We start from the raw sequence: 23,812 nt of genomic DNA on the forward strand, positions 1-23,812 counted from the left end.
CTACCTGCGGGAATATAATTTTTAAATAGCATTATTTGAGGGGGACACATAAATCTTATCGTTATGCAGCTGTGTTAGAGAAAGTTATTTCTGTGATTATATAAAAAAAACAGAATAGTTATGTTACTTTTACAGCCCTTTATCGCTCTGATGCTACCGGAGACGTACCAAAGTATAGATTACATTGATTAATAAAACGGTATACGAAGTCATAATCAAGGAATTTTTGTTTAAAAAGAAAAACTCAGCTGAGCCACTTTGCAGTTGTTGATCAGTTTTGAGTACGACGGACGATTGTGGAATCATTCGTTCGATCCGTAGATATAGATTATATAGATAGAGGTGTTGAATATGATGTTCCTGAAGTCTATATCAGAACGCTGACAGCTACGGAAGCCCGCACTCGGACTGAACAAGAAGGACTACATAATCCCCGGTACATTATTCAGTATGTTGCGTTACTTCTCGTTTATAATACTACTGGCTGCCTTGAGATTAGGCCTAACTAAGGAAACGGTCAGTGACGGTAGGTGGATTTTGTATTACTTATTCACGAATGCTACGTCGTGTTTGATAAATGGAGACTGTATATTACACTTTACTTTAATATATATGAATGACAGTTTATATCTTCAAGTTATTGTAGTATACAAAGATATTTCCGCTTATAGTGATACAACACAGGAAAAGTCAAAGGAAAAAAAACACGCGACAGAACAGGAAAGTTGGTAACTTTTACTCAACATATAAATTAGTTCTAAATTGGAATGATATCTGTTATTGTTTAAATTCAACTTACTGTTTCTCAGCGAGTCTTTTCAAATCTGAACATAGACCTTTTAAGACGGCGTGAGTCAGTTCGTTATGTTTGAACATTATACGTAATGAGAACCAAATGGGTATCTAAAATATAATAATAACGCAACGTAAGATTATTCATATTCGATAACATAAATAACCAGTGAAATTCCTAATCAATGGTTGATTTTTTGTTACAATTTTAAGAGTTATTTGGGAAGTAGTATACGAACAAACATTTCGTTGTATGTATTTGTAGAGTTAAATGAGGAGCAACGTAAAACTAAATATTCAACTATACTTTTAATTCACACTTCAAGCAGTTGATTTAACGAGATAGAGCTTGAGTATTAAAGTTTGAGAAATTATTTTCTCTCAAAATAAAAGCCCCCTGGTGTCTCAGCGGTAAGTCTGAAGGCTTATATAAAAATTCTGGATTCGATACTCGAAGTGGGCAGAGCACAGATAGTCTCATGTGTAGCTCTGTGCTTAACAACACAAAATAAACAGAAGTTTTAAGTACATTTGTGTGAAAAAAAATCAACATTTTTGAAACATATTTGTAACTTTTTTTATATATTGTAACTGGTGCTACTGTTTGACTTAATACTTAATTTTTTTCAGTAAAAGTGTGCTATTTTTATATGTGTTTGTAATTACTAAAAGCTGAAAGTGGCATATTAAAGCATATCTATAAACTTTTGAGGAATCGATTGTTAGGTTTCAAGATGTCACTTTAACAACACGTAACTAGGGGAAACAACGAAATTAGCTAACCCTCGGAACGTGATCATATATCTGATCTAAAGCACTGATGAATAGCTACAGAGTTGAGATTTCACAAAGGAGAACATAGATTCTGGTTGCAGATTTTCTTGGATACTGATGAAAGATTCTTTACGTCTTACACTCATACAGATAAAAGCCTAACCTAATTTTAGCATTGTCTATGATTTAAGCAGTCTAAGTAAATCATTAAAGATGCTGATGTTCACGCTGTTGGTGATGTTTGATGAGCAAGATTGATAAGTGTAAAAACAACGCTTATTGTTCAATATATGTGATGTTTTTCTACTCGACTCTTCATGATTTGTTCATTCAGAAAGTTTTAAGACGCACAATTATATGTACTTTTGTGTATTTGTATTTACACTGGGCTATGCGAGTTAAAGACACACTCAAAGATTTACAAAACAAATCAACGAACTTCATTTTTAAACTGACTGCAGATATTTTTTTAAAAAATTATAACAATCATTTTTTCTTGCCAGATCCTTTTTTATCGATACCTATATGCTCTAAGTAGTTTTGTGTTAGAATAGCATTAAACACACATTGGCGTGATTCAAATGTTTGTTTAACTGATATATAAATGAACATTGTTATTGCTGCCTCTGCACTGCAATATTATTGACAAGTGGGATTTTCTTTTGATTGAGCGATGAACAATGAAGATTTTATGATGATTTAAAATCAGTTCCACATGCTATTTGCGTAGAGTTTTTTTTCAAGCAGGGGAATTCTAATCTAAGATTTCACGTGACTTCGTAGTTCTCAGAGCTTTCATGTATACACAAAAAAACTAACATGAGTATGTTTTAATTAGTAAGTTGTACATTTGTTTATTATATTGTAGAAGAAAAATGTTAGAACAAGTAATTTCGTACTTTTTTTTTGATAGTTTCATGAGAACAGTAAGTTTCATGCAGAATCTGTAGATGTGTAAAAACATTGCCAGGCCAAGATTCTTTATTAAACCAATGTGACAAGGTCATAATAGGTTTCCGTTTATCTTATAAATATTTATATTCTTGTTTGATTCTCAGTAAAAACGGACCGACACTCATTTCTGAGTTGTCACAAATTAAGAACTGAATAAAATTTATTAATAAATAACACTTATTAAGAACATCACGATTATTCTTATTAAAAAGTTAATATTGTGAGAAAAATAACTCAGAAATTACACTCCAAATAGCATTGCTGGCATATTTTTTTGTGAATGTATTTTTGTTTACTGTTTCAAATCGACTGTAGTGCCTATGAGGTGTGAAAAGCTGTATTTGAAACAATGTAATGCGCAGTGTATGTTAATTACCCAGCGTTATTATTAAGAAGGCTATATAGGCAATGTTTTTTGTATATTAGTTCTCTACAGATATTGATAATGTTTTCTTTACGAGTGATAAAAATTTCAATACACAAAAATGATATCACGACACGATGGTTCAGAAATATTACTGTGGTACATGGGAATTCTAACTTGTGCGAGTTTTTATTGCTATATATTAAAACAAAGCGCACGCGCGTTATATAACAAACCTAGAAAACTGGATGTAACAGAACTTACTACGTGCACAGAGCACAGATAGCCCATTGTGTAGACTAGCGCTTAAAAACATACAAACAAAGTGCTACGTTCAACAGGTGCAGTATGGTACGAAAATTCATAAGTGCGACAAAATTAGTCGCTAATAAAAAAAACACGTAGGACTGATTTTCTTAAATGTTACATTAAACTATAGTTTAATAAATTTGTAGAGATTTGTATAATATAATTTAGGTTTAATTGTAATAAAAAAAGGATGGTGACAAAAGCAATCATAAATTTTTAAAGTTCCATAAACACAAAAAATATCATAGTAATTTACTTTGGTAAGTTGTTGCATTTAGAACAACAGGTATCAAGGAGTTTACTCAACTACACCTGCTCTACATAGACACCTACTCTAAATCCGCAGAGATACTGCTGTGCCACTGTGCTCTACACTGGCTCCAGCAATACCTAGTGGAATAACGAAAAAATACTGCTATATTTTTACTGTATTTCGAGTCGTAATTATATTGCTTGTTTGTAGCTAAGCACAGAGCTACACAAAGGGCTATCTGTGCTCTGCCTACCACGGGTATCGAAACCCGGTTTCTAGCGTTGTAAATCCGCAGAGATACTGCTGTGCCACTGTGGGGCATTTGTAATTATATCTTATAAACAGGGTTTCAACGCAACAGTAAAGAAATTCATGCATGGTGTAATTCGCATATATTTTGCTTTTGAGTCCCATGGTGATCCGTAAAGGAATTTATATACAATATTGTTTTAATACATATTCGTATAACTTTTTACTAGTAACAATAAAAAGATTTACAACTGAAGGCAATTGTCTAAATTTGTTTATTTTTCAATAAGGTCTTTTGAGGAGATTTAGTGATGCTCATGTACTTATTTCTATATTTTCAAATGTCGTTACACTTACCGAGCGTGAAAAAAAATCAAAATGTTTGATCAAGAAAACGAGTAACTATTTGTTCACTCCGCGGTAATTGATTATAACTCTTCTGATGTCACATCAACAAAATAATTTTTGTGCTTTGTGTTGCGTGAGTCTTATTCTAATTGCTCTTGAAAGTGAAACTGCTATTCCTTGCTTGATGTCTGTAAAAAACTCTAAAACTTATTTTGTCTTTGTCATTTCATCTTTTCAATTTTTGTGTTTAATTTTCTTTTAATATGTGCGCTGAGTAAATCGTGTATTAAACTTTTTTTTCTTTATTACTAGTAGATTGGCCAAAGTTGTGCACTAAAGTTCTATCCCTATAGAGCTGGAAATCGACAAGAATCTGCTCACTTCGAATATAAAGTCTTTTTAATATTTAAAAACGAATCTGTCAATGGTTTTTGAGGTATCATTGATACAAAAACATTAAATAAGAGAGAACAATTTGAGGTAGAATAATACCCGATATTTTCAGAAAATTGAGATAGCCGCGCCTAATTTTGAAGTGATATATTAAAGGGAAGGCACGTAGTCAACACCCCCCACCGCCAACTATTGTGCTACTCCTTTACCAGCTGATAGTGGGATTGACCATCACATAACTCTCTCCACGGTTAAAAGGGGCGACCAGGTTCGGTGACGGATTTCGAACTTGCGACCCACTGTTTGCGAGTTGAGTGCCCTAACCACTAGGCTATGTCAGACCTTGTTTTTAAACAAAATGGAAACCAAAAGGGGTGCATTAAGCAAACATCTAATTTGAAATAAATCCTAGGAAACGTTTCAAAATATTTGAGCGGTGTGGTAATCTTTTTAAAATAAAGACCTTTATGATATAACTATATTAGCTTTAACAAAAATATCGATAATAAATGTTTGACAGTTATTGCCCGTTTAATATTTTAGAATTTTTGCACAAAGCTGAGCAAAGGCTATCTACGCTATACAGACTAAAAAGAAGTCAACAGCATCCATCGCCAAATCTTAAGTACACTAATATTAGGTCACGCTCTTTAGCAGTGAGAAATGCAGCTTCTGAGAGTATGCTACAAGATACCAAGTTCTATAAGTACTGCATAAAAGATTAAAATATTGATTTTGTTAATCATTAACAAAATCTTAAAATTTTAAAGGATTTTGTTATAGCATATAACTTATAATTTCAAATTTAAAACGTGTAATTATTAATCAATTTTTACTCATGCTTTCATTACATTTATTACTTTAAGAAGAGCAGAAAATATCTAGGTGATTTATTTACCAAAATAATGAAAACTGATATTTCTTTTCTCTAGACTATACACACACATATATATATATATATATATATATATACAGATAGCCTTTGTGCATAAATTCAAACGAACAAACGAATATATATATACATACATATATTGTGTGCATGTGACTAACTTTTGACGGTTTTTTTTTCGTTCTTATCAGAGTGAACAAATTATTTTTGTATATTAATCAGACGTTATAGTACGATAGTTTAATCGAGTGTGAGTGTGGTCGCCTCATTAAACTACATTAGAAAATATTTAAGTACTTGTATTCACTTTTATTTTTTTAAGTAAGCATTCAAGCAGCCATAACGTCATTATTCAGTGAAGGATAGCTTCCACGTGAACTGCATATAAAATTAAGCCCACAGTAAGTATTTATACCAAAAAAAACAAAAAACTCTCTGATATTAAGCTAAAAACTAACCATTCAAAAACCGAATACTTTTACTTTTATGTAATTAAAAATTTAAATAACATTCGATTATAATGACGTCAGCTGCAAACTGAGAAAATGTGACATATTGATATTCTTAAGCCTAATTTTAGTTTACTGAAATATAATTGTGCGTTGAAAAGTAACTAGTCATGAACTTTAAAAACTCGTTTATTTTTATTTTGAAAACTGTACTTGTAGACGTCCGATATATTGCAATTTTGTTAACGATTAACACCGTCTACTATTTCCATCATATTAAAGATTAGCAGTTAAAATAAACTGTATTTTAAACAGCAGAAGTTAAAATCTACCGTTGATAACCTTCATTGCTATCACACAATATGTTTGTTTTGTGAAAATTTTCACAAAGCCTCGAGGGCTATTTGCTGTAGGCGTCCTAAATTTAGAAGTTACAGTAGAATATAAGAAGGTAGCTAGTCAACAATATCCACTGCCAACTCTTGGATTTATCTTTACCAAAGAATAGTAGGATTGACCGATACGTTATAACACCCACTGCTGAAAGAGCGAGCATGGTCGGTGATGGTATAAGTCATTGGAATATGACAAGACTGTAGAAAAGATTCGAAATTCCTGTGGCATTACGTTACACTACTGGAATATTTGACAAAACAAAACTTGACATATATAGTACATATCTATGTGTGTGAAACCTGCTAGACTATCACGAATCCAGTAACAATCTTTTCCATATTTATACAGAAAATACCCAAAGAATTTTATCAATTAATTGACACGAATTACAGGAAAAAACACAACTTTTTACGTTGATTATTTACCTATTTCAAGATTAACACTCGTTATAGCTATGAACCATTCATAACGATTATTCTTAAAAGAGTCCATGGCGTGTTTTGAACATTGAACCGGTATTACAGTGCCATTTCAAAAAAATAAATAAGAAATATTTAGGTTTTCTTGATAATTACAGTTTATAATAACATGGGCTTGTTGTAAAAAAAAATAGATAAGTACGTTATGACTCCCAGTTGACTCAGTGGAAAGTTTGAGAGCTAATAGCGTTAAATTTCGTGTTCAATTCCCGCTGTAGGAACAACATATACAACACAATATGTAGACTAGTGTTGAAACCAACAAATTGAATTTTCATGTAAATGCATTTTTAAACATAGGGTATCACATACTAATTAGCACATTTGTCTAAAGTAACTGCAATAACCTAACATTCGTCGGTGAAATACAAACTTTGGTAGGCCTTTTCAACAATAACTTAGTATGCTGTTTTGCCCCGTGACAGAGTTGTGACTAGAAGGGGACATAATTATGAAAGGAAGTGCAATGCTGGATTATTAAATTATATTTTAGTTCTAATTATTTTGTACACTAATATTCAAGATTTGATTATGATGATAAGTGACACGATTCTGTATTTCAGGGAAGCTAAACTAAAATAAACTGTAAAACAAATAGTTTTTTTCGCTTTGACTTAATATAAACAAAACTGCTCTTACAACCACATTGAAAAGAGAAGAAGAAAATAATACTTGGAACTGGTGTAATTGGTCACAGCTTTGGTGATGATTCTCTCTCGAAAATATTGTTCACGAAGCTGTTCATGATGGACATAGCTTTGCTTGAGATTCCAATATCTGGATGGACCTGCTTTAGAACCTTGTAAATGTAAATACTGAAGCTCTCTTTCCTCCCCTTCTTTCGCTTTTTCTTGTCTCCAGCTTGGTCAACTTTTTGGTCCGTTCCGGCCTTCTTCACTGCTTTATTGTTACTTCCGAATGTCTCTGCTTAAGACTTCTGTGTTCCTTGTGGCTGTGCTTTCTTGGTGCGGTGAAGTCTGGGTCACGATACAAATATATGTTATTTGGAAATAACACTTCATATAGTGTTAAAATAAAACATATTTTTTTTATACAGCAAGGTGGCTCAACAACAACAACCAAAAGCATCACGATAATCTATTGTACAGATAAATAATACAAGAAAAAAAACTTCTGTGTTTGAAATAGATTAGCAAATAGCAGCAGAGCCTCTGCTTATCCTGCGAATGTGTGTAGCTGTGAGAAATTCATATAAGAAAAGCAGCAAAGATTTCTCAAGAAAGCAGACGGCGTCATTATTTGAATTATATAACTAGAGGGATGGAAAACCATCGCGAAATATTGTCTTACGAAACTTTAAGGAGGACGAAAAGATGTTAGGATGTTCTTCAAAATCAGCTAAACAATTCTGCCACATACCGTCCATCCGATAGTTTTTAGTAACTAATTTATAATAATTAGATTTTTACCAGACTGTCTGAAATGAATGCTCGAACAACATTCATCTGCATCTTCCTTTATAGATCATGAGGTAAATCCGGCTAGTTCATGCTCGAATGACATTCATCTGCATCTTCCTTTATAGATCATGAGGTAAATCCGGCTAGTTCATGCTCGAATGACATTCATCTGCATCTTCCTTTATAGATCATGAGGTAAATCCGGCTAGTTCATGCTCGAGCAACATTCATCTGCATCTTCCTTTGTAAATCATGAGGTAAATATAGTTAGTTCATGCTCGAACAACATTCATCTGCATCGTCCTTTATAGATCATGAGGCAAATCCGGCTAGTTCATGCTCGAACAGCATTCATCTGCATCTTCCTTTATAGATTATAAGGTAAATCCGGCTAGTTCAACGTATTATAATCCACATCGCCATCTAATAATGTAGGGGGGTCCGTTAATTTACATATTATTACTTTCATTATTGAAGCTGTCAGACTAATACTTATCATTAAGAATGTACAAATGTTATCCTTTTCATTAACACTTTCTTTATCACTTTAGATCCTCGATCGAAAAGAAGTGATTTCAGTAGAGCTTTGATACGAACTGAACCTTAAGTAATTGGCTTTATGAACAATAATATAATTCTGTAGGTTATATATGACAGCATCTATTCATTTTCAAACATGTTGACATGTTGACGTGCAATGAGATTAATTATGACAATAACCAAAAATATATAATTAATTAAACAACGAGCATGTGATCAGTATATAAGGGACGAGCGAGTATATCCAAAAGAAGTTTGATAAGTATATCTTATATGGGATTATTTGTGATATATGTTTACCGTTAGCACTTATACGGCGGGTTCGAATCCCCTTCATACCAAACACGCTCGCCCTTTCAGCCATGGGGTCGTTATAATGTGCCGGTTAATCCCACTATTTGTTAGTAAACGAGTAGCCCAAGAGTTGGAGGTGGGTGGTGATGACTAGCTGCCTTCCCTCTAGTCTCACACTGCTAAATTAGGAATGGCTAGCGCAGATAGCCCTCGTGTAGCTTTGCGCGAAATTCAAGACAAACAAACAAAACTTATACGGCGTTTACTTTTTACGTTTGTTGAAGAACCAAATAAGAACATGCTATATGCGTTTGATTGAATTTTGCTAACACTTCATTTACAAGTACGTAATTATCTTTGGTTTGTTGTTTTTCAGGTTACAAAACGACGTAAATAATTTAAGTATTTTTATCTAGCTATGTTAATAAGAACAACACCTGTACAGCAGTGACTCTGTAGTTGTGCAATTTAAAGTTATACAATGTATATATATATATATATATATGGACTGCTCTAGACGTCCATCAATTTAATCTGATAAAAAAGAGGGAAAGTAGCTTGTCAACAGTACCCGCCGCTAACTCATGGAGTATTTTAATCGAATAGCGGGATTTGATCGTCACCCTTATAACGCGCCAGTGGCTCAAAAGTGTGGAACGCGATTTTGCGGGAATAAAACGCGAGATATGGACACTCGAATTCACACCCGACACTAACTATTGAGCAAGGCTCAGCCCTGCAAAACGTGGATCTAATCGATTGTTCCTGTTGAGTTTACATTATTTTACACAACATACCCCATCAAACTTTCTTTGCCCTTTCAGCGTTATAATGTAATTATTTGTTGGTAGAAGAGTAGCTTAAGAGTTGGCGGTGGGTGGTGATGACTAGCTTCTTTCCTTTAATCTTTCATTGCAAAATTAGGGACGGCTAGCGCAGATAGCCCTCGTGTAGTATTGCGCGTAATTCAAACCAAACCATAACGTACTCTCTGTATTAAAAGGAAGAGGTCTACGCTGAACCTGATCCTCCCTTGTTCAAAACATGGACCGAATCCCGATGAAGAAGAATAACTGTAATTATAGCATTAGGATCTGGTGCAGTATCTATAACTGTACAAACAGTTTCTATAGAATAAATTCATGTATAGAGTTGATTTTTTTCCAGTATTTTGATAGCATCTAATGTATGTATATTTAGTGTAATAAAATATTTATCTTGTATTTATCGTGGAGTATTTATCTTGTTCCTATCCAATGAAGTTTATATTATGCACTAACAATTGTTTTTTCTCCTGATCCAGGGGGATTCTTGCTAGAACCTTTACCAGATGAAGACTCAAAACACTCCACTGTCCCGATTTTACTGGAGGAGCCACAAGATAGTTATGTGGTGAGGAACAATCCTGCTGTCCTCCACTGCAAGGTCCGCGACGCCCTCCAGGTTTATTTCGAATGTAACGGAGAACTAGTTCATCATAAACAACACAGCCTGCAGCAGTTTGTAGACCCCATGACGGGAATTCGTCAACTGGAAGTCTCAGTAGACGTCACAAGAGAAGACGTAGAGGACTATGGAGGTCCTAACAAATTCAATTGCGTGTGCCATGCGTGGTCGTCAACTGGTCGGACACACAGTCGAAAGACTGTCGTCAAGCTAGCATGTATGTAATAAGTTTGATTTATTACTCATTATTTTGTAGAAGGTCACTTTTGTTTTCCAAATCCTTGTATTATAAACTTCATATAAAAATTCCGAATTTTGTTTGTTTATTTGTTTGGAATTAGGCACAAAACTACACAATGGAGTATCTGTGCTCTGCCCACCACGGGTATCAAAACCCGGTTTCTAGCGTTGTAAGGCCGCAGACATGCTGCTGTGCCACTGGGGGGGGGGGGGCAAAAATTCTGAAACTAAAAATTATATTAGGCCTCGTTTAGTTCCAATACAATTCAAACAAAAAAACTTTGTTTTTGTTTTTTTTTTGCATTCACTATTTTCAATGGATAAAACGCATAGTTAAAAAAGACTTACGGAAAAGTACGTCACTATGAAATGTAGTTATTTTGCGTCTAAAAATCTCTCAAAAGTAAAATTAACTGTTTTTGTGAGATTCAGGTTTCATGTTTGTTTTACTCACTTGTAGTGTAATTAAAGGAAAAAACGTTTCGCTGTGTTTATTCATTGTCCAATATCATTAAAGTTTTAATGCCAATATATATATATATCTTTAATAGAAAAACTTAGTCTTCTTGAAATGTATTCCTGTCACAAAAGCGGCAAAAATCGTCCACGAGTTTTTGAGTAGGGATACTACTTAAAACACTGCTTATATATATAAGTTCTGGCTTTACAACCCATCTTATGGAATTGATATTTTTTTTCTTCGGAAGTTTTCCCTGAATATGTATTCTGGTGTTACAAATTCTACAGCAATTAGTAGCCACAGCAGCGGTTCATAGAATGTGTTGTATTTTGTTTGTTATTTTCAAGTACAAACTTTTAGCACATACCTCCGTCATCTCTTGACCGATTTGAGATCTAATTACAGTTTTGGACTCAGGAACTTAAACCCTTTCGAATGATATATTTAACCACACCTAAGATATCATAGATTAATTTACTCTAATCCTGCCTAAAAGGAATTTCAATTTGAGGGTAGACTGGTAAAGGTCTTGATGAGTAATAAAATCGAACCCGATATACGCGCGTTCCACGCTTGGTATTGCTGGAGCACAAAAATATAACTAATAAAAAGGAAAAAAAAAAAAGTCCCATACCGTAATTTACTTTAGTCCTGCCTAAAAGAACTTCAAGTGCTGCGGCTATTGAGGATTTCCTCTTGTGTTTTTTTTTTCTTTTTGCTGCAGGAGTTCTATGTTGATATTTACTTACTAAGCATCACGATAGGTCTTATATGTAGATTGGAAAAAAAAATAATAATTTCGAAAAATATCTTACAAATTGGGCATTCATATAAAATCATAACACTTTTTCTTTAGTTTGGGGGAAGACTTGGAAATATCTGGTACATTTTCCACGCTACGTAAGAGTGTAAGATTTTGAGTCTCAGGTTAAGAAACCAGTGCCTTTACAAGTATCCCCTTTCTCCATGCAGGCTCCTGATGATTAACACTAACATACAAGAAAAGTTACTTAGTCAAAAGTAAACTGTTACTGCTTCAGTGGACGTCATTATAGACTGTATTTTTTATGTGGGTTTTAGTTTCGTTTAATGATTTGATGCACTGAACTTTAGCAGTCTCTGTTTTTGTGTTTGTCTAATTACGAGACTTCGATTGTCTCCATTATCAGAAAGAATGCAATGTATCTTGGCGCCGTAACTACCGTTCTATACTTACTTTGAACTGACTTTTCCCGTTTATTGAAAAGTGTTTATAGAATTAACGGTTTATAGTTTTTGTTGTTGTTGTTGGTATAAAGTTTGGAAGTATTTTACGTCTTTTATAATACTGTTCTTGCTTGTAAAAATATCTTCATACGCCAATGGTGTTTGATAATCATGGCACTAGTAAATGACGAAAAGTGGGGCTATTATTACCGAAACATGTTTTTCTTGAACATATATACCTACTGCCGTAGGAATCTCGTTTTTGCACATTAACCAAACATATTCGAACTTGAGATACCTTATATTGCCAAACGAGTATTATACTAACTGAACTAAAGGTTCAGTTCCAGTATTTGTTAACTGTTAAGTTAATTGACTGTTGACTTAACTTTTGCATCTTCAAGGTTCGGGATCAAACCTGGAATCTTTGGTACGTTAACGAGTGTTCTACTAACTGAGCTATAACGTTATCGCAGTACAGCTACTCGAAATGACCAATTTTAAATAACCCAAACTGGCACATTAATATTCACAACAAATACTACACTCTTTGCTTGGTGTGTTATACAGAGTAAACTGAAAAAATCTTGGGTCGAGCGTGGCCCAGTGGTTAACGTGCCAGACTGTGAAGCTGTGGGTTCATGGTTTACATCCTATTACGGCAAAATAAAGCGTTCTGTACTTTCGGGCCGTAGGGACGTTGTAAGAGTGACGGTCAACCCCCACTATTCGGTCTAAAAAGAGTAGCTTAAGAGTTGGCGGTGGGTGGTGTTGAATAGCTTGCCTTCCGCCATGTCTATCACTTCAAAATTAGGGACGGCCGGTACAGATAACCCTTTGCGCAACTCTGCGCGGAATCGAACAAAATAAGAAAATGAAAAGCCCAAAGAATTTATATGTTAGAATATAGAAATTAATTTCAGAATCTGGTTTTAAAATACTTTTTTGTCAGAAAGAACGTTTTCTGTTTGTGTCATGAGAAAAATTCATCGCTGCTAAATGAGACAACAGCTGTGTATTGAAATATTACCCTGTATAATTCGAACATCGTCAAATATGGGCGTAATCAATCAATGCTGTGTAATTAAATGTGTTCGATGTTTGGTGGTCACTTGACATAGCTGAAGCGTGAACACCGCCACCTGGTTAGATCACTTGATAATCGTGTGTACCAACTCAATTAATATAATATTTGATCAGATCACTACCTTTTTGAAAATTCGAAAACGTGTGAACATTAATTAGGCCAAAAGATGGTTTAATATCAAACTGGTTATAAATCGGCGCAGAGGAAAATAGAATTTGTTAAAATGTCAAGAAAATTCTTTAATACTCGCTTCGAATGTGTTCAGAATAACTGTATAGGGAGTTATAACGTTATATTTCAAACAATCGTTTATAATCAGTTTATCAAGAACTGGATTAGAATTATGTAATGTTATTCACGCTAAACATGTTTCTAAAGTCTTGAGTGTTAATTCAAACATTAATAAAATTATCCCTCGGTGGATCAGTGTTAAATTTACGGACTTACGATGCTGAAATCTGGGGTTCGATTTCACGTGGTGGGCAGAACGCAGAAACCTCATTGTGTAACATTGCGTTAAATAAACAACAACAATATCCATTGAAATTTGAAATTATGGCTGCTTTTTGTAGTACGTTAAGTCAGAAAAAGTCATAAATATGTATAAAACTTTGAACATTTTTTTTTAAGTCCTATAACTAAGTAGATAGTTAGCCACATGTATATTAATATCCAAGTTGACATATTTCCTCAGCAAATACCTCTGTAATAAGCAGTTACCAATTCTGATAATCTGAACAGATTATGTGTATTATTTTGTGTGTCTGTGTTTGTTCATAAGTGTATATATTTTCATACCTTTTGTCTTTACGTTATAACAAGAAACTCGTGATACTAAAACCGATTCATTTGATTTTGCATCTACTCAGAATTTTTGTGACAAGCTTGTAAATTCAAATAACCTCAATGTGCTTCACTACAATCTAAAAAGCTGCACATGAAAAGATGAAATCCGTAATCATTCCTGGCTGATATAAATCGATTTTATTTAGCTGGACAGTGTAATTTAAAGGATGGACGTTTGTTCGGCTCGTTTAAAAGACACAACAGGAAACGTAGCATCGTGGCATACACACGCTCATAAGAGAATTATGATCTATTTCACTACAAACTTTATACTATAAAGTTTACAGCTTTCTATATCAGTGGTTTATGTTAAAGAAGTATCAGTGTGCAAATGGAGAGAACCTATATAATTTGTATGACAGTTTAATGCAACCGTTTACAGAAAACCACTAACAATATAGAAGTATGTAACTAAACTATGCGTGATGTGTTAGGCATTAGGCACGAAAGTTGAAACCTATACAATTTGTATGACAGTTTAATTCAACCGTTAACAGAAAACCACCAACAAAATAGAAGTATGTAACTAAACTATGCGTGATGTGGTAGGCATTGGGCACGACAGTTGAAACCTATATAATTTGTATGACAGTTTAATGCAACCGTTTACAGAAAACCACTAACAAAATAGAAGTATATAACTAAACTATGCGTGATGTGGTAGGCATTGGGCATGGCAGTTGAAAGTATTTTCCCGCAGCTGCTATTTTATGGGAACAACCTATTGGTTATACCATGTGTTTAATGGTGGTTTCCACGTTGTTGGTCGGTTCTGTAGATTGTTTTCTACATGTTTGCGAATCTTTAGCAGAACTAATATTGTGACTTTCTGCACGAGAGTAGTATGAGCTGCAGATGACACGAGCGTATGGATTGATATATTTGCTCATAAAGTAAGAAACATGGATATCTATATCGAATCGTAAAGGATGAATGTTACACCATATCTGAAAATAAAATGGTCAGTTAGATATATTCAGAAAAAAATATCGCATTGTACGAGTTGAAAGCTATTTCAATCATTATAATAAAGTTTTGATAGCTTCAAACTAAATCGCTAAAGAAAATTGACATATGAAAATGTTTATAGACAATGTCAAAAAGCTGAGACGCAGCTATAATAAAAATAATGTAAAGTGAAGGCACATTAGACTGAAAAAAATCACAGAAACTATAATGGTTAAACTTTTTTCGGAACTGACGATTAAAAAATTTTAGGTGATATAAAATAAAATAATTTTGGAAAATAATATCTCGTTTTCTAAAGGTTTACTACGTTATATATGCCACATTTTCATTGTATTCTTTCAATACACTCCTTTTGCGAAACTTCAGCACAACACTGCTGTATATTTACTTGCTCTATGTAATCGACAAGTGTATAACACCCAATAAAAGGTGCGGTTTGTAACATGGGATAATCCATAAGTAGATAATATTTTACATATTTTATTCCAAGAAGAATGCTACCCCCAGTGGCACAGCGGCATGTCTACGGACTTACAACGCTAGAAACCAGGTTTCGTAACCCGTGGTAGCCAAAACACAGATAGCCCTTTGTAATGCTTTGTGCTTAACTTTAAACAAACAAACAAAACGAACCAAGAAGAATAGCAACCAGTATAAACTGTGATCGATCTCAGATCTATGGGGATATAAAGAGACCCGAGCCCGTTTAATTATATTGAATTATATATATATATATACAAATGACTACACACATTTTAAAAGGTAATAACTTTTCAACGCAGAAAAATATTAACGTGTTGGTCTACGCACCCCAAAGTTTTATACTACTTGCCCATGATCATGACTTCCTTCAATCTCAAGGCACTTCTGCAATAGTATTCGCCATGTGTCAAACATATTGACAAGTACGCATTTTGAAGTTACTTCTGTGATGCGATCATGTTTAACTGGATGTGAGGTGTCAACCATAGACTAAATGTGTCCTCATAGCCAAAACTCCATTTAGGTCTGGAGAGTACGGTGGACAGGGTGAAGGTTCCGCAGTGCTAATCTAGCAGTTTGTTAGGGCACTGCCCAGTGACTCTCGAACACTATGTGCAAAATGGAAGGTTGTTTCGTCTTTCTGGAAGGAAAACGTGTCAATAACACATGGAAATCTAACTACGGAAAGAAAAAGATCTTCAGCATGTTCAAGTATGTGAGTCTAGAGGTTTAGTTACTCAGAGGACAATGTCTTCACTTTCCTATGGTAATCCAATGCCCCCCTCAGATATACAGATCCTGTGTTCTTGGACTACGTTGTTTGATGATGCCACCACATACTAGACTTCTTGTAATTGGCGTCCCATAGATACAACAAGCTTGAATTCCACGTACTACGAACTGTCCTCTCTTTCTATTACTATTTTTTGACAAATTTTTAACTCTTGGTTTGGCTCAAACTGGCGAGATGGAATAAAATATGAAGATTTTTAGACCAACATGTACGTTGTCACGTTGCTAAAAGGTCAAAAAATATAACTCACTCAGTACAAAGGCTCTTGTAAGGTGTTTAGTTTGTGTGTGTATATATACTTGCGTCTACAATAATTGTCTTACTCAATACATTTATACTGTAAAAAGGTATAAAAAAGCGAAAGGAATTGGCACAATAAATAATAGAAAAACAATAATCACAATCAATCATATTATGGTAAGTTACAGACGAGATAAACTTTACTACAAATCAAAATATGAAGATGTTGAAATACAAAAAAATGTGAACGGAAAACTGTTGAAAATTCTAACAACAATACATAGTGAAAATAATAATACGGTAATAAGGCATTTGCATATATACCAAAAAGAGCTTAAAAATATAACATACTATATAACAAAACAAAGAGTTAAAATTACACAAACATCAGAAACGTATTTAGTCTGTCACTATCTTCTTCTTAGTTTCTGTCGTTCCTAGTGGAACATAGGGCTACAACAACACTTCGCCGATGGAAGTGTTGTTGCAGTTTCTGTAGCAGGTTGGTTTTTACAGGGCGGAGTCGGTAGCCCCGCGCCCAACCCTCCTCCTTTCTCATCCTGGACTTGGAAGCAGGCAATAGTGGTGGCATCCCTGCCGGGGAACGAACCCGGTACCTTTTGATTAGAAATCCAACGCGCTTTTCCACTGCGCTATAGGGACACTCTGTCACTATTGTTCCCATGAAATAGACAGATTCACTTACAATGTTTAAGTGGACACAATAAGAGTGTTCCCAGACTTCAAGAGGTGCTGCTTCTTCACAGCTGCTCAGGACTTCTTCCTTTTTGTAGTTCTAATGTTATACTTAGCATACACAATCTCGCTCCTCATGTTCTACAGCTCCTCAATCAGACTGCTCAGCTCCTCACACTCTGTTAGTTTGTATCACTCCTATTTCTTTGATATATGTTTCTAGGCTTTCATTAACACTGTAGCCTGACATTAGGTGTGTTGTTAACACGAATGGTGTCAGAGAAAAATCATAATTTGGTCAACTACTTTCCGTGATCATTCTTTAGATGGACTCATACGGCACAAGGTGCTTGGTTTATTAGGATTATTCAACCTTCTTCTGTCTCTCTAGATACAGAAGTTCAAGCTTGTACTGCTGTCATAGGTTCTACTTGTGACAACAGTTGTAATTAACTATACTGTGATAAATATTCCAGAACAGAACCTAACCTACGATTGTGCGTTGTTTCCTTGTGACAGTGAGACCACTGTAGCTAATATACGAGTTGCTCAGAACTGATCTGCATTAGTATGGCAAGCCTAGGTCAACAGCAACCTTCTTCTGTCAGTAAAATCAAAAGCTTACGACTCATAATAAATTAACAGGTATCTCGAAAGAACACAAATGTGTAGCTTTGTGCTTAATAACAAACAACAACAATAATTCGTACAAATGACTCGAAAGTCGTCGATCTTTAACTGCTAAACTTTGACTTTACTGACTACTCTAAATGCTCCTAAAGTATGTTTCTGACACCCTGTGTAATTGTATTTAATATTATCCTTAGACGCACTACGTGTATGGACCTACTTTGTTTAAATCTAAGATAAAATGAGAATTGTCGTAAATAGATTAGACGTCATATAAGAGCTGCTGGTTTGACATAGATGAATGCAGAAATTACCCTAATTCGAATTTCTTGCAAATTAATTCATTATATACACTAAAAAAATCATTATGGGCACACACAAAGCGATACACATAGAGAAGCCACGAACAATGGGTAATGGCAATATTAAACGGTGAATGTATTAAAAAATATGGTGAAAAACGGCATTACAGAAAAAAGAATAATGTGTTTGTTTGTTGAATTTCACCCAAAACTACTCGAGGGCTATCTGCGCTAGCTGTCTCTAATTTAGAAGTGATAGACTAGGGGGAAGGCAGCTGGTCAACTCCATCCACCACCAACTTTTGGGATAGTGGGATTGACCGTCATATTATAACGTTCCCACGGCTGAAAGGGCGAGCATTTCTGTGATTGGATTCGAAACTCCGACCCGCAGATTGCGAGTCGATTGCCCTAACCACCATGCTCTGCCAGCCCAAGTAAGTTGTACAAGACACTAATATTTTGTGTGTCATTTCCTTTACATAGAGCATTATACCCTGTCTCCATGTTCCCAGCACCAGACGTGGCCTAATAGCTAACGTGTCTGGACTGTGAAACCGGGGACTATATGTTCGCCATGGTTGGTGGATGGGGAAGGAGGGGCGGTCAGTACAAATTAAGGGCTGCATATAAAGCAGTTGTTTCAATAATCTACAGAAAACTGCTGACAAGTATAACAGATTCTCATACCTTATGCCACTCTCTTAAGAACACAACTAATTTGGTAGAGATTCGTCATCCATCATATACAATGATTCCAAACATAGAATAAATGTGGCGAAACGATAACTTGACGGTAAAGGGGCAGCGAAACGACATCTTGACGGTAAAGGGGCAGTCAGAGCACTCACAATCGAGGTTTGGCCTGCACAAAGTCTCGATGTGAATATCTTTGAGGTCATATGGACTTACGTGAAAAGTGAGAAGGTCAAAAGCCTACCAAATACTGAACTGTGGGAAGTAATACACGAGACGTGGAACAATTTTCCAAAGTCGTACATTGATAAACTGTGTTGCGGCATGAATATGTTTATTTTTGAATTTTCGCGCAAAGTTACATATAAGGCTATTTGTGCATAGCCGTTTTTAGTTTTGAAAGGACATATTAGAGTAAAAGCAGCTAGTCAACATCACTTACCGCCTACCCTTGGTCTATTCTTGATGTAATAGAGTTCCGATATGTGAAGCACTTTGTTAAGGCAACGGGACCTTCACTGTAGCTCAGTGGTTCTCAAACGTTTCAAGCTCGCGTACTACTTTTTGTTCAATTTTTTAAAATTATAAATCCAGAACTAAATTAAAAAACCTGGAAACAAAAATTCATATTTGTAATATTTACTCATTAATGTTTACCTGGCACAATTGAATAATATGTTGTACCATTTTTGAAGAGAAGAAAATACTGGCGAGTTTATGCAGGTAGAAAGTGAGTCTATAAGTGAGGAGAGTAGTATTTATATGTTCATAGAAAGTTCAGCTAAGGCTTAATTTTATGATTCTTTTATATTAATTTTGTCGTGTGGCACCAACATTAACTTCACCTGTGGTATGCGTGCTACAGTTTGATAATCCCTGCTGTAGATAATGTACATTGACCATGATACCATTCTCTTCTCCTCCTCTGTCAAACAAACGTTTGTTGACTGTTGCCGAACAGTTCAAACTTGGGTTCATTTGTAAAGACCACACGTCTCTAGCGTTGCTCATTCCACTGTTTGTGAGTCGATGCCCATTTCAACCTTTTGGTTTGGATACTCTCAACAACAGGTTTCGAGCAGTTACGCGTCCACTGAGACCACTTCATCCTAATACGTACGTTACTATTCTCGATATAATATTCACATCAATATTTATAACAAAGTTGTTGGCAAGATCCGTAGTCGACCGTCATCTGTCTCATAAAGAATATAATCTGAGGTACTTACCATTTCTTTTGTGAAGTTTCGTGCCTTATAACTCGACTACTTCTGTTTTTAATAGCATCATCTACACACACACACACCCTTTTCAGCTTGTATGACGTCTTGCCACAATTTGATTTTTCCACGCACGTTCTGCGATATTTCAGTCCTGTAACCAATGACTGGTATCACACTACTACTACTGGGTAGAGTCATAACATTTAGGACTCATATATATAATAGTTAATTATCTTACATTTCGAGTCTCATTACTCTCCTGCTGTTAAACGTGGTATTATTTTCGGCCACCTTAAATGCTTTGACAACATTTGACACAAGGAAAAATAGGTACAAATATAAATAGTGAAGATTGTAATTATCTTTTTTTTTGACATTTTTTTATCCTTTTAACTCTATTTTAAGGTTACTTAATCAATGTAATTCCATTGGCGATTATACAGTTTCCAAAAAAAAAAAACATGTCACACAGTGTGTCACTTGAGCTATACCATATATAGATAATAATGCAGCTGCTTCTGCAACTTAAACTATACTCTACATGGATAACAATGCAGTTGTTATGCCACTTGCGCTATACCTTACAAAGATAACAATGCAGCTGCTTCTGCAACTTAAACTATACTCTACATGGATAACAATGTAGTTGCTTCTGCCACTTGCGCTATACCATATATAAATAATAATGCAGCTGCTTCTGCAACTTAAACTATACTCTACATAGACAACAATGCAGCTGTTATGCCAAAGATAACAATACAGCTGCTTGTTCGACTTACGCTATACCTTACATAGATAACAATGCAGCTGCTTGTGTCACTTGAGCTAAACCTTACACAGATAACAATGCAGCTGCTCAAGTACCTAAAGCAATCAGAAAAAACAACAACTAACAGTTTACTTGTTCGCTCTAATTTTAATCATTAGTAAATTTGTTGTAAGAAAAAAAAATGCTATACAAGAGACAACAGTTTTAATGAAGATTTATTCCATGAAAAACGTTCTGTATAAAATACAATGCACGCAGTGCTCAGCCACATACATTGGAGAAACCTATATGCAAAAGAAAGCCATAGCTAGACAATTTATACAACCACATGGATTACATGCATGACAACCATTTAACTTAAGTTTATTCTTCGTAATTTTGACCGCGCTTATCATTTTCTTGCACAAGATTTTCTTACAAAGTTAATTCCCTATTTATTTGACTGTCTTTCCCCCAGGTAAGTCAGTGGTAATTTTACGAAATTGCAACGCTGAGATCCAGGGTTCGATTTACCTCGACGAACAGAGTACAGTTAGCCCACTGTTTAGCTTTGCAATAAGAAAAAATAACAGCATTTGGCTGGTTATTATTTTTTTTTCATTTTCACTAAATTATCTAATATCGAGGCACATGTAATAATATTAATTTTAGGTATTTTTTATGTGTTTATGAAGCATAAACACTTAGTTTAAACTTTTTTTACCTAATATTCATTTTATTTCTTCTCCTGTAATGTGTCTTTTCCTTCATAAATTGTTTAATCACGTTCCATTGTCTCATGTAGGTGTATTTTATTTTTGTGCTTTTTTAGCCGCGGCATAGCGGCTCATAAAACGGCTCTGAGTGTTTTGTTTATTTTTCAAGTACAAACTTCTAGCTCATAGCTCAGTCATCTCTTGACCGAATTGAAATCTAATTACAGTTTTGGACTCAGGAGGTCAAACTCTTTCGATTGATATATTTAACTACACTCGAAGCTTTATAGGTTAATTTACTCTAATCCGGTCTAAAAGAATTTCAATTTCAGGGTGGGCTGGTAGAGATCCTGATGAGTAATAAAATCGGTTTGGGTATGCGCGCGCCACACGCTTGGCATTGCTGGAGCACAAAAGTATAGCTAATAAAAAGGGGAGGGAAAGGTCACATACATTAATTTACTCTAGTCCTACCTAAAAGAATTTCAATTTGTGCCGCGGCTATTAAGGATTCCCTCGTGTTTATTTTATTTAAAGTATCCATTATCCTATATACGATAGCAGTAGATATTGAGCATTTGAGAAAAGCATAAAACAATACGTTGAGTATTAATAATATTTATCTTCTGCATTTTGTGGTCATGATTTTTGTAATATATTTTTTATTATTTACTGCTGATATCCTGAAACGAGTTTTAACTTTTTCTCGTATTATGTATTTTTATTTTCAATATTCTGATACTAATAGGTACATGAACCTTTTTTATCTTACTAATTTGCTATCGTGGTACACTTTTAAAGCACTTTATATCACTTACACTCGTTTAATTAAAGTTAGTGATCGAGATCTCATCAGCCATGGCAAATTAAAGTTGAACCTGGTCGTGACGTGTAAGCTTCAGCTCTAAGCTGACAGAACGTAGATGTGTATGAGAAACCAGGATCTATTCCACTGGAAAATCAAGAACGTCTTGTCATTAATCGATGACGATGCATGCTCAAAGTTTTTCACCAAAACATGCTTTACCGAGCTGCTTCATTCGAATGCCATTCCTTATTAATATTCACATCGACTAATTTAACCTGTATTAGGCTTAGCACCAATATCATCATCATTAATAAAGCTGTCTCAGCTATTACAGTGCCATTCCAGTTTTAAACTGTTAATCTTTCTATATAAAATAAAAGTAACCGTTATTCCAGAAAATAATTTTAGGTTGCTCAAAACAGTATTTAGATCACAGACTTTGAAGAGCGATTTTCTGTATATCACAACCCGAAAGCGAGTGAGTGTATGTTACAGTTTTAAAGTGTAAGAAAATTAATGTGCATTAATTACTTTATTTCATAATGATGGCAAAACAATAATTCATAAAGCATTTTTATATTTTTCTACTATATCGCACATGTGGATTTTGAAGTTTTATAAAACTAAGTAAAAACTGCTTTATTACAGCTGCTTTCCTGTAAACGATGAATGATAGTATAGGAAGGAGACATTGTGGGATATAGCACCCACTTCTTAACTTTCAATTTAAATAATTTGAGATGTACCGTTTAAGAATAGAGTATATAACCTGAGAGATAGTGTCCTTATGCACTGAGTGTATTCTATTTCAACAGACATTTCTCCCACAAAATATAATGTACCATTCTCACTTTTTATCACGTGCCTTAGTTTTGTCCCCCGGTGGAACAAGAGGTAACTTTTCGAATTTACAACGCAAAATCAGGGGTTCGATTCCTCTCGGTGGACATAACAACTAGTCCGATGTGGCTTTACTATAAGAAATCACACACATGCCTTAGTTTTATTTGCTTATTTTACATGTTCGACGGATTTAATTTTTATACTATATTAATATTAGAATAATAAATAACACCCAACGTTCAAATATTAGGTCATCAAGAAATTAATGTCGCTTTTTTAGAAACCCGAACAACTTATATATCAAAACAAAACATTTATTAAATGAAATAGTCTCCATTCTAATCGATGATGCTTTTTCATCTTACAATCAGATTATTAATGTCCCGATGAAAGAAATCACTTGGCTTTGAAGCAAAAACATGTCGATGTCCTCTTTCCTTCCACATTTGCATACGTTTTCCAATTAAGATGGTGTT

At 34.6% G+C, this 23,812-nt stretch overlaps 1 protein-coding gene across 1 annotated transcript in view; it reads left to right on the forward strand.

The window, feature by feature from the left end:
- Nucleotides 1–254: 254 nt before the first annotated feature.
- LOC106478148 (netrin receptor UNC5C-like) overlaps nt 255–23,812 on the forward strand; it is an 84,336-nt gene continuing 60,778 nt past the window's right edge. Inside the window, exons 1-2 of the mRNA XM_022381688.1 lie at nt 255–526; nt 10,208–10,567. Coding sequence (XP_022237396.1) covers nt 451–526; nt 10,208–10,567 — 436 coding nt within the window. The 5' untranslated portion in view covers nt 255–450. The remainder of the gene's footprint in view (nt 527–10,207; nt 10,568–23,812) is intronic.

The sequence above is a fragment of the Limulus polyphemus genome, unplaced genomic scaffold (assembly GCF_000517525.1).
Source record: "Limulus polyphemus unplaced genomic scaffold, Limulus_polyphemus-2.1.2 Scaffold185, whole genome shotgun sequence".
NCBI classification, from domain to species: Eukaryota; Metazoa; Arthropoda; class Merostomata; order Xiphosura; family Limulidae; genus Limulus; species Limulus polyphemus.